The sequence below is a fragment of the Entelurus aequoreus genome, linkage group LG06, assembly GCF_033978785.1.
Source record: "Entelurus aequoreus isolate RoL-2023_Sb linkage group LG06, RoL_Eaeq_v1.1, whole genome shotgun sequence".
Classification (NCBI taxonomy): Eukaryota; Metazoa; Chordata; class Actinopteri; order Syngnathiformes; family Syngnathidae; genus Entelurus; species Entelurus aequoreus.
The window spans coordinates 78,237,160-78,249,555 of record NC_084736.1 but is presented as its reverse complement, the minus strand read 5'-3'; the positions used below and the strand labels follow the sequence as shown (position 1 = coordinate 78,249,555).

Below are 12,396 nucleotides of genomic sequence, written 5' to 3'. Positions count from 1 at the left end.
ACTGAATCGCAAGATTGATCACATCATGGAGAAGCTTGCTGAAAAGGAAAATTGAATATGAGAGCAGCCAGCATGGACGAATAGAACAGACAAGTCATTGTATTGTCTGCTCGCGGAAAACGAACATCCTAATCTACGATTTGACTCCCTCGGATGGCCTTGACGCTGTGAACAACAGGAACAAGCTGTTCTGAAAACACCCCCGAGGACACCTCAATGATGGACGCTTTTGACCTCCCTCCCTCCTCAACGACACCTGGAGTCGAACTTTTGCTTGCATGCAGATCGGCCTCAGTCTATGAACATTACATCATCACACCCAAGACAATGGGCACATACACACACCACGCCTTCACCACCGCTTGTTTCCCCTCGGGGTGATGGTCGGCTGGCAGCGCTTCATAGCAGCAGTCGCCCTCCAGGGCCCCAACTCCCCGCCCCTCTGTTGCGAGTTGTCGTGATTAAATGTAACGTGTTTATGTGTGCATGGCATGGAGGTTTTTTCCCACTCCAGACTAGACCCCCTTAGGAGCCCAGTCTAGACTGTATTTTTTTTACTCATCTTCTTCCCCAGCGTTTTACCTTTTCTTATCTTTTACGGGGCGCCTTTGGCGACCCATCAGCGTTCCTGTTCTGTAACCCTGTACACTGTTTGTTTGTTTAATCTTGAACGGGTTTGTGCTGAAAACATAGTTTTTTTGTACTTGTGCAATGACAATAAAGTCCTATCCCTATCCTATGAAGAAAATGCTTATAGTTATGCACTGTACTTTTACAAAACATGTCATGGACAACCTCAGATTTCCTAAGACAAGTTTGTGCAAGTTGTTTATTGACATGTGTGCACTACAGCTGATGTCAGGGAACATCTCAGTGACGGTCGATGTCTCATTAACTCCACAAATAAATATGGACTGTTAAGCGATGTCGGTGCGCTCATCAGTTACAATTGATTTGTTAGATATGACTTTGTTTCAATTGGCTGACCAGTTCTGATGATTGTTCCAAAATCCTCTTAGCCACAGTATTCCTCAGCAGACTGATGTTGGCAAACGCTTTCTCTTCTTCACACATTTTTTTAACACTGTCAGTTTTTGGCTTTTGATGCTAAAAAAAAAAAGTTTGCCTTCACTGCTCCTTCACTTTAATACGTCTGATACCTTTCGGTTAAATCCATGAAATGCAAATGCAGCTGCCTCTCTGTGTATACACTTTATGATTGTTCAAAAGATAATATCATGTATATCATTTTCTTCATATAGTTGCCCGAAGAGAGCAAACCTGTCAAGAGGTTGACCCGCTCTGCCACCCAGCCATCCGAGAAGTTTAAGGTGAGTTAACGAACAAATGTTTCAAATCAGTTTTTTCAGAAAAGTCAATTCACCTTCGTCTCATGTCATCTATGCCGCTATGGAAAATACAGTACCGTATTTTTCGGACTATAAGTCGCAGTTTTTTTCATAGTTTGGCCGGGGGTGCGACTTATACTCAGGAGCGACTTATGTGTGAAATTATTAACACATTACCGTAAAATATCAAGTAATATTATTTATCTCATTCACGTAAGAGACTAGACGTATAAGATTTCATGGGATTTAGCGATTAGGAGTGACAGATTGTTTGGTAAACGTATAGCATGTTCTATATGTTATAGTTATTTGAATGACTCTTACCATAATATGTTACGTTAACATACCAGGCACGTTCTCAGTTGGTTATTTATGCCTCATATAACGTACACTTATTCAGCCTGTTGTTCACTATTCTTTATTTTAAATTGCCTTTCAAATGTCTACCGTAATTTCCGGACTATAAGCCGCACCTGACTATAAGCCGCACCAGCTAAATTTAGGGGAAAATACAGATTGCTCCATATATAAGCCGCACCCGACTATAAGCCGCAGGGTTTTGATGTGTAATTACCGTAGTATATAGGGGTTCCTGCTACCACGGAGGGGATTGTCGGGACAGAGATGACTGTTTGGGAACGCAAAGCGTCCCATTTATTAACAATAAATCTTTCAATCATTCAATCAAACTTTCACATCTTTGACATGGCGAACAGCATTCGTGCAGAGTACAAATAATACAACGGTGCAAAGTAATACAAAGTGCTCGCCTGTACGTTATCAAAATAGCCAGCCTACCGGTATATGAAAAGTCAGTCTTTAATCATTGTGTCATCGTCTTCCTCCTGTGTACTAAAACCACCGAAATCCTCTTCGTCGGTGTCGGAGAAGAACAGGCCGTATATAAGCCGCACCCTTGTATAAGCCGCAGGGACCAGAACGAGGGGGAAAAGTAGCAGTTTATAGTCCGGAAATTACGGTATTCTTGGTGTTGGGTTTTTTCAAATAAATTTCCCCAAAAAATGCGACTTATACTCCAGTGCGACTTATATATGTTTCTTTCCTTCTTTATTATGCATTTTCGGCCGGTGCGACTTATACTCCGGAGCGACTTATAGTCCGAAAAATACGGTAGTTAACGTTGCTAAATTACCGTAATTTCCGGACTATAAGCCGCACCAGCTAAATTTAGGGGAAAATACAGATTGCTCCATATATAAGCCGCACCTGACTATAAGCCGCAGGGTTTTGATGTGTAATTAGCGTAGTATATAGGGGTTCCTGCTACCACGGAGGGGATTGTCGGGACAGAGATGACTGTTTGGGAACGCAAAGCGTCCCATTTATTAACAATAAATCTATCAATCATTCAATCAAACTTTCACATCTTTGACATGGCGAACAACATTCGTGCAGAGTACAAATAATACAACGGTGCAAAGTAATACAAAGTGCCCGCCTGTACGTTATCAAAATAACCAGCCTACCGGTATATGAAAAGTCAGTCTTTAATCATTGTGTCGTCGTCTTCCTCCTGCGTACTAAAACCACCGAAATCCTCTTCGTCGGTGTCGGAGAAGAACAGGCCGTGTATAAGCCGCACCGTTGTATAAGCCGCAGGGACCAGAACGAGGGGGAAAAGTAGCGGCTTATAGTCCGGAAATTACGGTACCTGCTGATATCAACTCTAAATTTCACGGTGTCAGTTACCGTATTTTTCGGACTATAAGTCGCTCCGGAGTATACGTCGCACCGGCCGAAAATGCACAATAAAGAAGAAAAAAACATATACGTTGCACTGGAGTATAAGTCGCATTTTTGGGGGAAATTTATTTGAAAAAATCCAACACCAAGAATAGACATTTGAAAGGCAATTTCAAATAAATAAAGTGTACGTTATATGAGGCATAAATAACCAACTGAGAACGTGCCTGGTATGTTAACGTAACATATTATGGTAAGAGTCATTCAAATAACTATAACATATAGAACATGCTATACGTTTACCAAACAATCTGTCACTACCGATCGCTAAATAACATCAAATCTTCCTCCTCGGTGTCGCTCCTGGTATGCGGCGCTAGCGTCCATTCTTTCTGCTGCTCGATCGCCGTTTTCCGCTGCATATTTCACTACGTCCAGCTTGTCATCTGCAGTATATGATTTACTTTTCGGTGCCATTTTAGTTCGGTCCTTCTCAGTTTTTATAAGTTACCGCCAACGTTGATGTGATCCATTTTAATAGCTCCGGCAGTAGCATATAGCATATAGCAGTTAGCATTACAAAACCCACAATGCACTTCTGCCATGACCCGCCCCCGGCGAATTCTTATTGGTTGACGTGTAAAGGACGATTGTTGACGTGTGTGTGTGACGATGGCTGCCATTTGCTTCGTCGCTCACGCGAATGAGATAAATAATATTATTTGATATTTTACAATAATGTGTTAATAATTTCACACTTAAGTCGCTCTGGAGTATACGTCGCACCCAAAGCCAAACTATGAAAAAAACTGCGACTTATAGTCCGAAAAATACGGTACTTAAAATAATACATTTTCGTGACAGTCTGAAAATATGGCCTTTGGTGAAAAAAAATATGTAAATTAACCACACTGTTTTGTTCAAAACGCAGGGAAAAAGTAGCGGATTATTGTCAGGAAAATACAGTAGTTAAAGTTGCGCAATTTACCTGCTGATATCAACTCTGAATTTCATTGTGTCAGTTACTTAAAATACCAAATTTTCGTGTCAGTCTGAAAATATTGTGGTGTTGTCACTTTACAGACTTGGAACAGTGATCGTTGTGTTTTTGCGCAATGAGGCAGAAAGCAACAATTAAGAGATTCCTATGTAGTTAGTATGTTTGTGTTGATGAGGAAATTGTATGATCCCTAATGATCTCACCACAGTTGGCAACTGCACGTCGGTGGAAAAAGGAGGTGAATCGTTCTCTGTACGGATGTCGGGAATATGCCTCCAAGAATCCTTCCCTGAGTCCCATCGCAGAGTCCTTCCTAAACCAGTTTCCAGCTGCACAGCACACGCCTATTGGTCGCTGCGAAGGTAAAATATGCTTCAATATATGATGGCTAAGATGTATTTAGGATCTGAAGCTTGGAATAAAAGCTGACCAGACAAACGTTATTTGACCCTTATGGTGTACTCGCATGAGGCCGTCCGTACTGTTCTGTACATGGGCGTGATCCCCCTTCCACCCAGCCTGCGCTCACACAGAACACTTGTTCTTATCTGCTGTTTTATTAACTTTTACTGTGAAAATATTAAAACAAATATAGGGAGGAACGCTGCTCGGGCGTCAAAATGTGAAAAGATTGTCATGGAAAGACGTCGTCTTTAGAATAGGATTATGTACCACGATGAAAACGCATAGAGTCTTAAAGGCCTACTGAAATGAATTTTTAAAATTTAAACGGGGATATCAGATCCATTCTATGTGTCGTACTTGATCATTTCGCGATATTGCCATATTTTTGCTGAAAGGATTTAGTAGAGAACATCGACGATAAAGTTCGCAACTTTTGGTCGCTGATAAAAAAAAGCCTTGCCTGTACCGGAAGTAGCGTGACGTCACAGGTTGAAAGGCTCCTCACATTTCCCCATTGTTTACACCAGCAGCGAGAGCGATTCGGACCGAGAAAGCGACGATTACCCCATTAATTTGAGCCAGGATGAAAGATTTGTGGATGAGGCACGTGAGAGTGAAGGACTAGCGTGCAGTGCAGGACGCATCTTTTTTCGCTCTGACCGTAACTTAGGTACAAGGTCTCATTGGATTCCACACTTTCTCCTTTTTCTATTGCGGATCACGGATTTGTATTTTAAACCACCTCGGATACTATATCCTCTTGAAAATGAGAGTCGAGAACGCGAAATGGACATTCACAGTGATTTTTATCTCCACGACAATACATCGGCGAAGCACTTTAGCTACGGAGCTAAAGTGATAGCATCGGGCTTAACTGCAGATAGAAACAAAAGAAATAAGCCCCTGACTGGAAGGATAGACAGAAAATCAACAATACTATTAAACCATGGACATGTAACTACACGGTTAATGCTTTCCAGCCTGGCGAAGCTTAACAATGCTGTTGCTAACGACGCCATTGAAGCTAACTTATGAACGGCACCTCACAGAGCTATGCTAAAAACATTAGCTATCCACCTACGCCAGCTCTCATCTGCTCATCAACACCCGTGCTCACCTGCGTTCCAGTGATCGACTGCGCGACGAAGGACTTCACCTGATCATCGATGCTGTCTGCGGCTAGCGTCGCATAGCGCGTCTGCTATCCAAGTCAAAGTCCTCCTGGTTGTGTTGCTGCAGCCAGACGCTAATACACCGATCCCACCTACAACTTTCTTCTTTGCCGTCCTCATTGTTTATTAAACAAATTGCAAAAGATTCACCAACACAGATGTCCAGAATACTGTGGAATTTTGCGATGAAAACAGAGCTGTTTGTATTGGGATACAATGTGTCCGAATACTTCCGTTTCAACCATTGACGTCACGCGCAAACGTCATCATACATAGACGTTTTCAACCGGAAGTTCCCCGGGAAATTTAAAATGTCACTTTATAAGTTAACCCGGCCGTATTGGCATGTGTTGCAATGTTAAGATTTCATCATTGATATATAAACTATCAGACTGCGTGGTCGGTAGTAGTGGCTTTCAGTAGGCCTTTAAGACATGCCGTAAATATTAAAGGCATCTTAACTAGAGATGTCCGATAATATTTGCATGATTTTTTTTTTAACGAGGCTGCGGCTAAACATTATACATACAGTTGAAACAAGAAATGTACATACACTATATAAAAATACATACCGGTATGCATTATTTCTCACTTGTCTGGCATGAAATCAAAATACACTTTTTGTTTTTTTTGATTTCCAAAATTATTTACAATATAGTCGCTAAATGCCAGAATAATGACAGATTATTTTTACTACTTTCTTCAAAGTAAGAAGTTGACGTACATTTAAAGGCCTACTGAAAGCCACTACTACCGACCACGCAGTCTGATAGTTTATATATCAATGATGAAATCTTAACATTGCAAGACATGACAATACGGCCGGGTTAACTTATAAAGTGCAATTTTAAATTTCCCGCGAAACTTCCGGTTGAAAACGTCTATGTATGATGACGTATGCGCGTGACGTCAATGGTTGAAACGGAAGTATTCGGACCCCATTGGATCCAATACAAAAAGCTCTGTTTTGATAGCAAAATTCCACAGTATTCTGGACATCTGTGTTGGTGAATCTTTTGCAATTTGTTTAATGAACAATGAAGACTGCAAAGAAGAAAGCTGTAGGTGGGATCGGTGTATTAGCGGCGGACTACAGCAACACAACCAGGAGGACTTTGAGATGGATAGCAGACGCGCTATCCGATGCTAGCCGCCGACCGCATGTATGATCGGGTGAAGTCCTTCGTCGATCGCTGGAACGCAGGTGAGCACGGGTGTTGATGAGCAGATGAGGGCTGGCTGGCGTAGGTGGAGCGCTAATGTTTTTATCATAGCTTTGGCGAGGTCCCGTAGCTAAGTTAGCTTCAATGGCGTCGTTAGCAACAGCATTGTTAAGCTTCGCCAGGCTGGAAAGCATTAACCTTGTAGTTACATGTCCATGGTTTAATAGTATTGTTGATTTTCTGTCTATCCTTCTAGTCAGGGGTTTATTTCTTTTGTTTCTATCTGCATTTAAGTACGATGCTATCACGTTAGCTCCGTAGCTAAAGAGCTTCGCCGATGTATTGTCGTGGAGATAAAAGTCACTGTGAATGTCCATTTCGCGTTCTCGACTCTCATTTTCAAGAGGATATAGTATCCGAGGTGGTTTAAAATACAAATCCGTGATCCACAATAGAAAAAGGAGAAAGTGTGGAATCCAATGAGCCAGCTTGTACCTAAGTTACGGTCAGAGCGAAAAAAGATACGTCCTGCACTGCACTCTAGTCCTTCACTCTCACGTTCCTCATCCACAAATCTTTCATCCTCGCTCAAATTAATGGGGTAATCGTCGCTTTCTCGGTCCGAATCGCTCTCGCTGCTGGTGTAAACAATGGGGAAATGTGAGGAGCCCTTCAACCTGTGACGTCACGCTACTTCCGGTACAGGCAAGGCTTTTTTATCAGCAACCAAAACTTTATCGTCAATGTTCTCTACTAAATCCTTTCAGCAAAAATATGGCAATATCGCAAAATGATCAAGTATGACACATAGAATGGATCTGCTATCCCCGTTTAAATAAGAAAATGTCATTTCAGTAGGCCTTTCATTAGCATTTGGTACCATTGCCTTTAAACTGTATGTGTCAAACGTGTTGGATATCCTTCCACAAGCTTCTGACAGTAGTTGGCAGGAATTTTAGCCCTTTTCTTCTGACAGAACTTATGTAACTGAGACAAGTTTGTAGGCTGCCTTGCCTACACATGCTTTCTCAGCTCCAACCTATCCATTTTCAATAGGATTGAGATCAGAGCTTTGTAATTGCCACTTCAGAACATTGATTTTGTTCACCGTATTCCACTTTGTTACCTGTTTGCCAGCATGTTTCGGGTCATTGTCCATTCAATAGACCCATTTGTGCCCAAGCTTTACCTTCCTGACTGATGTTTTCAGATGTTGCTTCTGGATTTCCACAGGTTTTTTTTTCTTTATGATGCTATATATTTTGTGAAGGGCACTAGTCCCTCCCTGCAGCAAAACAAACCCACAACATGATGCTGCCACCACCGTATTTCACAGTCGTGATGGTGTTCTCAGGCTTGCAAGCGTCCCTCTTTTCCATACAAACGTAACAATAGTCATTGTACGGTAGCCAAACCGTTCCGTTTTAGTTTCGTCAGACCACAGAACATGTCTCCAAAAATAAAGGTCTTGACAGCATATTAAGTCACATTAATATACAAATGCACATGCATAAAGGAAGCATGTTAAATCAACAATAAAGTTTGGAAGAAAAAATGTTTTAAAATCAATGCAACTGTACACGATAAAGGTTGTCCCTACCTTAATGATGTCATACAATGGACAATCCCAATGACAGACTAACAACGATTTGCATTGCAATTGTTTTAAACTTTTACCATTATTTAATGAGTTAAATTATGGAAGAACAAAATCACCATAAAACAAAGAAATCTTTTTGTTTACAGGCTTATCACCAAACCGTGGAAACAAATATTGATTAACTTTGTACTACTAGACCAGTCTATGGCATTGCACTGTAAGCCTTTTGCATCAAACCTCAACCTCTAATTTTAAAACAAACACCGCAGACAAATGTTACGTAGAACATAAGGGTGTAACGGTACGTGTATTTGTATTGAACCATTTCGGTAAGGGGGATTCGGTTCGGTTCAGAGGTGTACCGAACGAGTTTCCGCACGGACATAATAAGTAGCGCACCACATGTCGTGTAAACAATGCACACCGAGGCACAACGCATGGCATGCTAGCAACGACCGGGCTACGACAACATGAAAAAGTCAAAGCTGGAAGACCCTCTTGCCCCGTTAAGATCTCCCGTTTGGGAACATTTCGGCTTCGCGGTGCGATACAACAATGGATAACATCGCTTCAACGAAGAGAAAGACGAACAAACACAGCTCCCACCGCATTCAAGCAGCTTCTCCTCGGCGAGTCGGGCAGGGCTAAAGCAATAACAAATGTTTTTATAGCAGCAGATTTAAGACCATATTGCATTAAAAACTAGATTCTGACCCACTTCTATGGTGGAAGAACAATGAGCCCATATATTCTCTTACTGCCAAGTTAGCCAGGCACTACCTCGCCATACCTGCTACATCCGTGCCCAGCCAAAGGGTATTTTCCACAGCTGGAGACATTTTAACTGCAAGCAGGTCTGCTCTTTCTGCAGACAATGTGGATAAACTGATTTTTCTGGCAAAAAACATGAAAATTGAGTGAAAGTCACCAGGGTTAAAGGCTGGGGGGGGGGAAGTAAAGTTAATCTGAGGCTGAGTTGACTTGAAACTGTTTAATGTTGCACTTTTTGTATGTAGAAGAAAAGTTTTGTCATTTTATTTAATCCGAGCAACAACTTGAAGCAGTTTAACGTTGCACTTTATATGTGGATTGATTAATTGATTGAGACTTTTATTAGTAGGTTGCACAGTGAAGTACATATTCCGTACAATTGACCACTAAATGGTAACACCCCAATACGTTTTTCAACTTGTTTAAGTCGGGGTCCACTTAAAGTGATTCATGATACAGATATATACTATCAGATATATACTATCATCGTAATACAGTCATCACACAAGATAATCACATTGAATTATTTACATTATTTACAATCCTGGAAATGTTGCACTTTATATGTAGAAAGGTTTTGTTAAGAAACCAATTCTGAGCCTTATCTTAATTAGTTTTTATTTTATATATGTTGACCGCATGAACCCTGGCAATGGACCCTGTGTGTATATGTATGTTATTATTATGCTTAGCATTCATGACTGCCTGCTGTTGCACTGATCAGCCTAGTGGTGGCTCACATCCATCACACACACAGCTATTTTAAAGCAATGTTAAAAGGATAAAGCCACTGTTTACAAATTTTGGTAAATAAATAACCAGAAAATGTATATTTTGTTGTTTTCTTACTGTACCGAAAATGAACCGAACCGTGACCTCCAAACCGAGGTACGTACCGAACCAAAATGTTTGTGTACCGTTACACCCTTACCTGTAAGTCTTAAACTATAACATTTGTAAAGCCTGAAATAGTAAATGTATTTCCCTAATTTTCTCTCCTGCTGTTTGTTTCCTTCCCACTACTCTTAGACGGAAGTCCGAACCTGTCCACAGCCGGTGGGCCGATGAAGGCAGAGGCTCAAGATGCAAGCACATTCCCCATGTCCATTAGCAAAAGAACCACAGAGAAGAACAGGGGAACTCCAGGAACCGGAGTCGAAGAGCTGGAACTGAAGAGGAAGGTTAATGTTTCAGACAGTGACCTTCTCTGCGTGGAGCTTGAAATAAGTGAGAACCACAAGGATGAGATGGCGACACTTCCAGGCGTGTCAATAGAAGTCTCGTCTGTGCCAGATCAGGATGGCACTGAAGCGCATTGCGCACTAACAGCTGCCGACACAGCAACCGCAATGGCAGAATGCCCTTTGACTGATGATGACCACACGATCGTAGAAGTTGGTTTGACGTCCCAGCAGGCCCAAATTGTGTCAGGAAGCTCTGTGAACCCGACAGAGGAACAGCCTGACCCCGGCAGCTCAGGTCCTGGACAGAAGGACCTGGCTCCCTGGCAGGCTGACTTTAATTTTGAGGATGTTTTCAAACCTGTCGCCACCAGAGGGCAGCGGTCTGTGCGTCGCAGCCTGAGGAACCAAAAAAGCCTGGCGGAGGACGGAGACGACGCAGGCCTGGCCTGGTTTCCTCGAGTCTCACCTGAAAGGAGGAGAGAATCCATCAGGAGGTCACTGAGGCGTAGATGCGGTATTACTCTTCCACTTACCGTACAACCTCTCTTGTCTGAAGACGTACTCGAGTGATCACGTGGGCTACAGTCAGACCCCCCACCATTAAATATAATTCATTCCAGAGTACACACTTGTTGTTTCATGAGCAACAAAGAGCTGACACGACTGTCCTTAACCAATAATTGCTATAGTCTCCATAAGCAAGCCAATCAATACACCGAGAGCACTTCTCCTCTCAATCAATATCTAACCACACTTTCCTGCCTCGCTTTTACAGTCGCTGGATGGAGACTCAACCAGTCGATACTTTCTCTTAGCGGATAGATGAAGACGGCCTTAGTGCGGTCGCCCTCTGTCAGGCTAGCTTCCCAGCTGCTGGACCAAACAAACAACAATGGAGGAGAACACTAATTGTTTACTACAAAAGGTAATTCTGTTGAATCATTTTTGAGAATAATGACTATATTTTAGAGTTGGGTAGTTCCGCAAATTTTGACGTTGATTTAATACCAAATAAATACAGGGCCAGAATTGTGGACATTGTTAGTTTTTACTGAAATGTTTTGGATTTACATTTTTTTTTGTTAAGTGAGCAAGAGGAAATAGCATTGGGTCTCATTCAAACTGTTCTGTGTTTTGCCCCAAAGACACCCTGTCTCAAATAAAATACCGATACTGTACATTCAGGGAATACGTTGTTTAAATTTGTTGTTTCTGGACTGCAGGAAAACCAAAGCTGCCTTTTGGTAAAAGTCTCATAACATCCATGCGTGTTCACTCATTTCTCTCCTTTTTTCTGTAAATATTTTTAGGATTGTTTCATGTTAAATAGAAAGTGGTTTGATGGCGCACACCGCGGGTGGAAAAAGAGGGCTTCGGCTGTGAATTTAATAAAGACTGCATGTTTTCATTCTGTCTTGCCTCTGGTGAGGGCGGTCGCATTTTTTCCCCTCTCCCTTCTTCTCCCTGCTTGCTCTCTTTGTTTTGTCCGGTCTACACTTTTTTGAAGCCTCTTTCTTCAATCAATCAATGTTTATTTATATAGCCCTAAATCACAAGTGTCTCAAAGGGCTGTACAAGCCACAACGACATCCTCGGTACAGAGCCCACATACAGGCAAGGAAAACTCACCCCAGTGGGACGTCAATGTGAATGACTATGAGAAACCTTGGAGAGGACCGCATATGTGGGTAACCCCCCCCTCTAGGGGAGACCGAAAGCAATGGATGTCGAGTGGGTCTGACATAATATTGTGAAAGTCCAACACATCAGCGAAAGTCCAGTCCATGGTGGGGCCAGAAGGATCCATCCCGAGCGGAGATGGGTCAGCAGCGTAGAGATGTCCCCATCCGATGAACAGGCTAGCGGTCCACCCCGGGTTGGGAGCAGAGCAGAGTAGAAAAGAAAAGAAAAGAAACGGCAGATCAACTGGTCTAAAAAGGGAGTCTATTTAAAGGCTAGAGTATACAAATGAGTTTTAAGATGGGACTTAAATGCTTCTACTGAGGTAGCATCTCTAACTTTTACCGGGAGGGCATTCCATAGTATTG

The 12,396-nt window shown here is 42.2% G+C and overlaps 1 protein-coding gene across 2 annotated transcripts in view; it reads left to right on the top strand.

Annotated features, from left to right (window-relative positions):
* The window catches only part of cdca2 (cell division cycle associated 2), a 42,656-nt gene extending 30,721 nt beyond the window's left edge, over positions 1-11,935 (top strand). Inside the window, exons 13-16 of one of the 2 annotated variants that reach the window (XM_062051600.1) lie at positions 1,263-1,331; positions 4,262-4,415; positions 10,194-10,862; positions 11,124-11,935. In XM_062051600.1, coding sequence (XP_061907584.1) covers positions 1,263-1,331; positions 4,262-4,415; positions 10,194-10,862; positions 11,124-11,170 — 939 coding nt within the window. In that variant the 3' untranslated portion in view covers positions 11,171-11,935. Of the gene's footprint in view, positions 1-1,262; positions 1,332-4,261; positions 4,416-10,193 lie in introns of both variants that reach the window. The other variant, XM_062051599.1, reaches the window with a different exon arrangement.
* Positions 11,936-12,396: the final 461 nt, after the last annotated feature.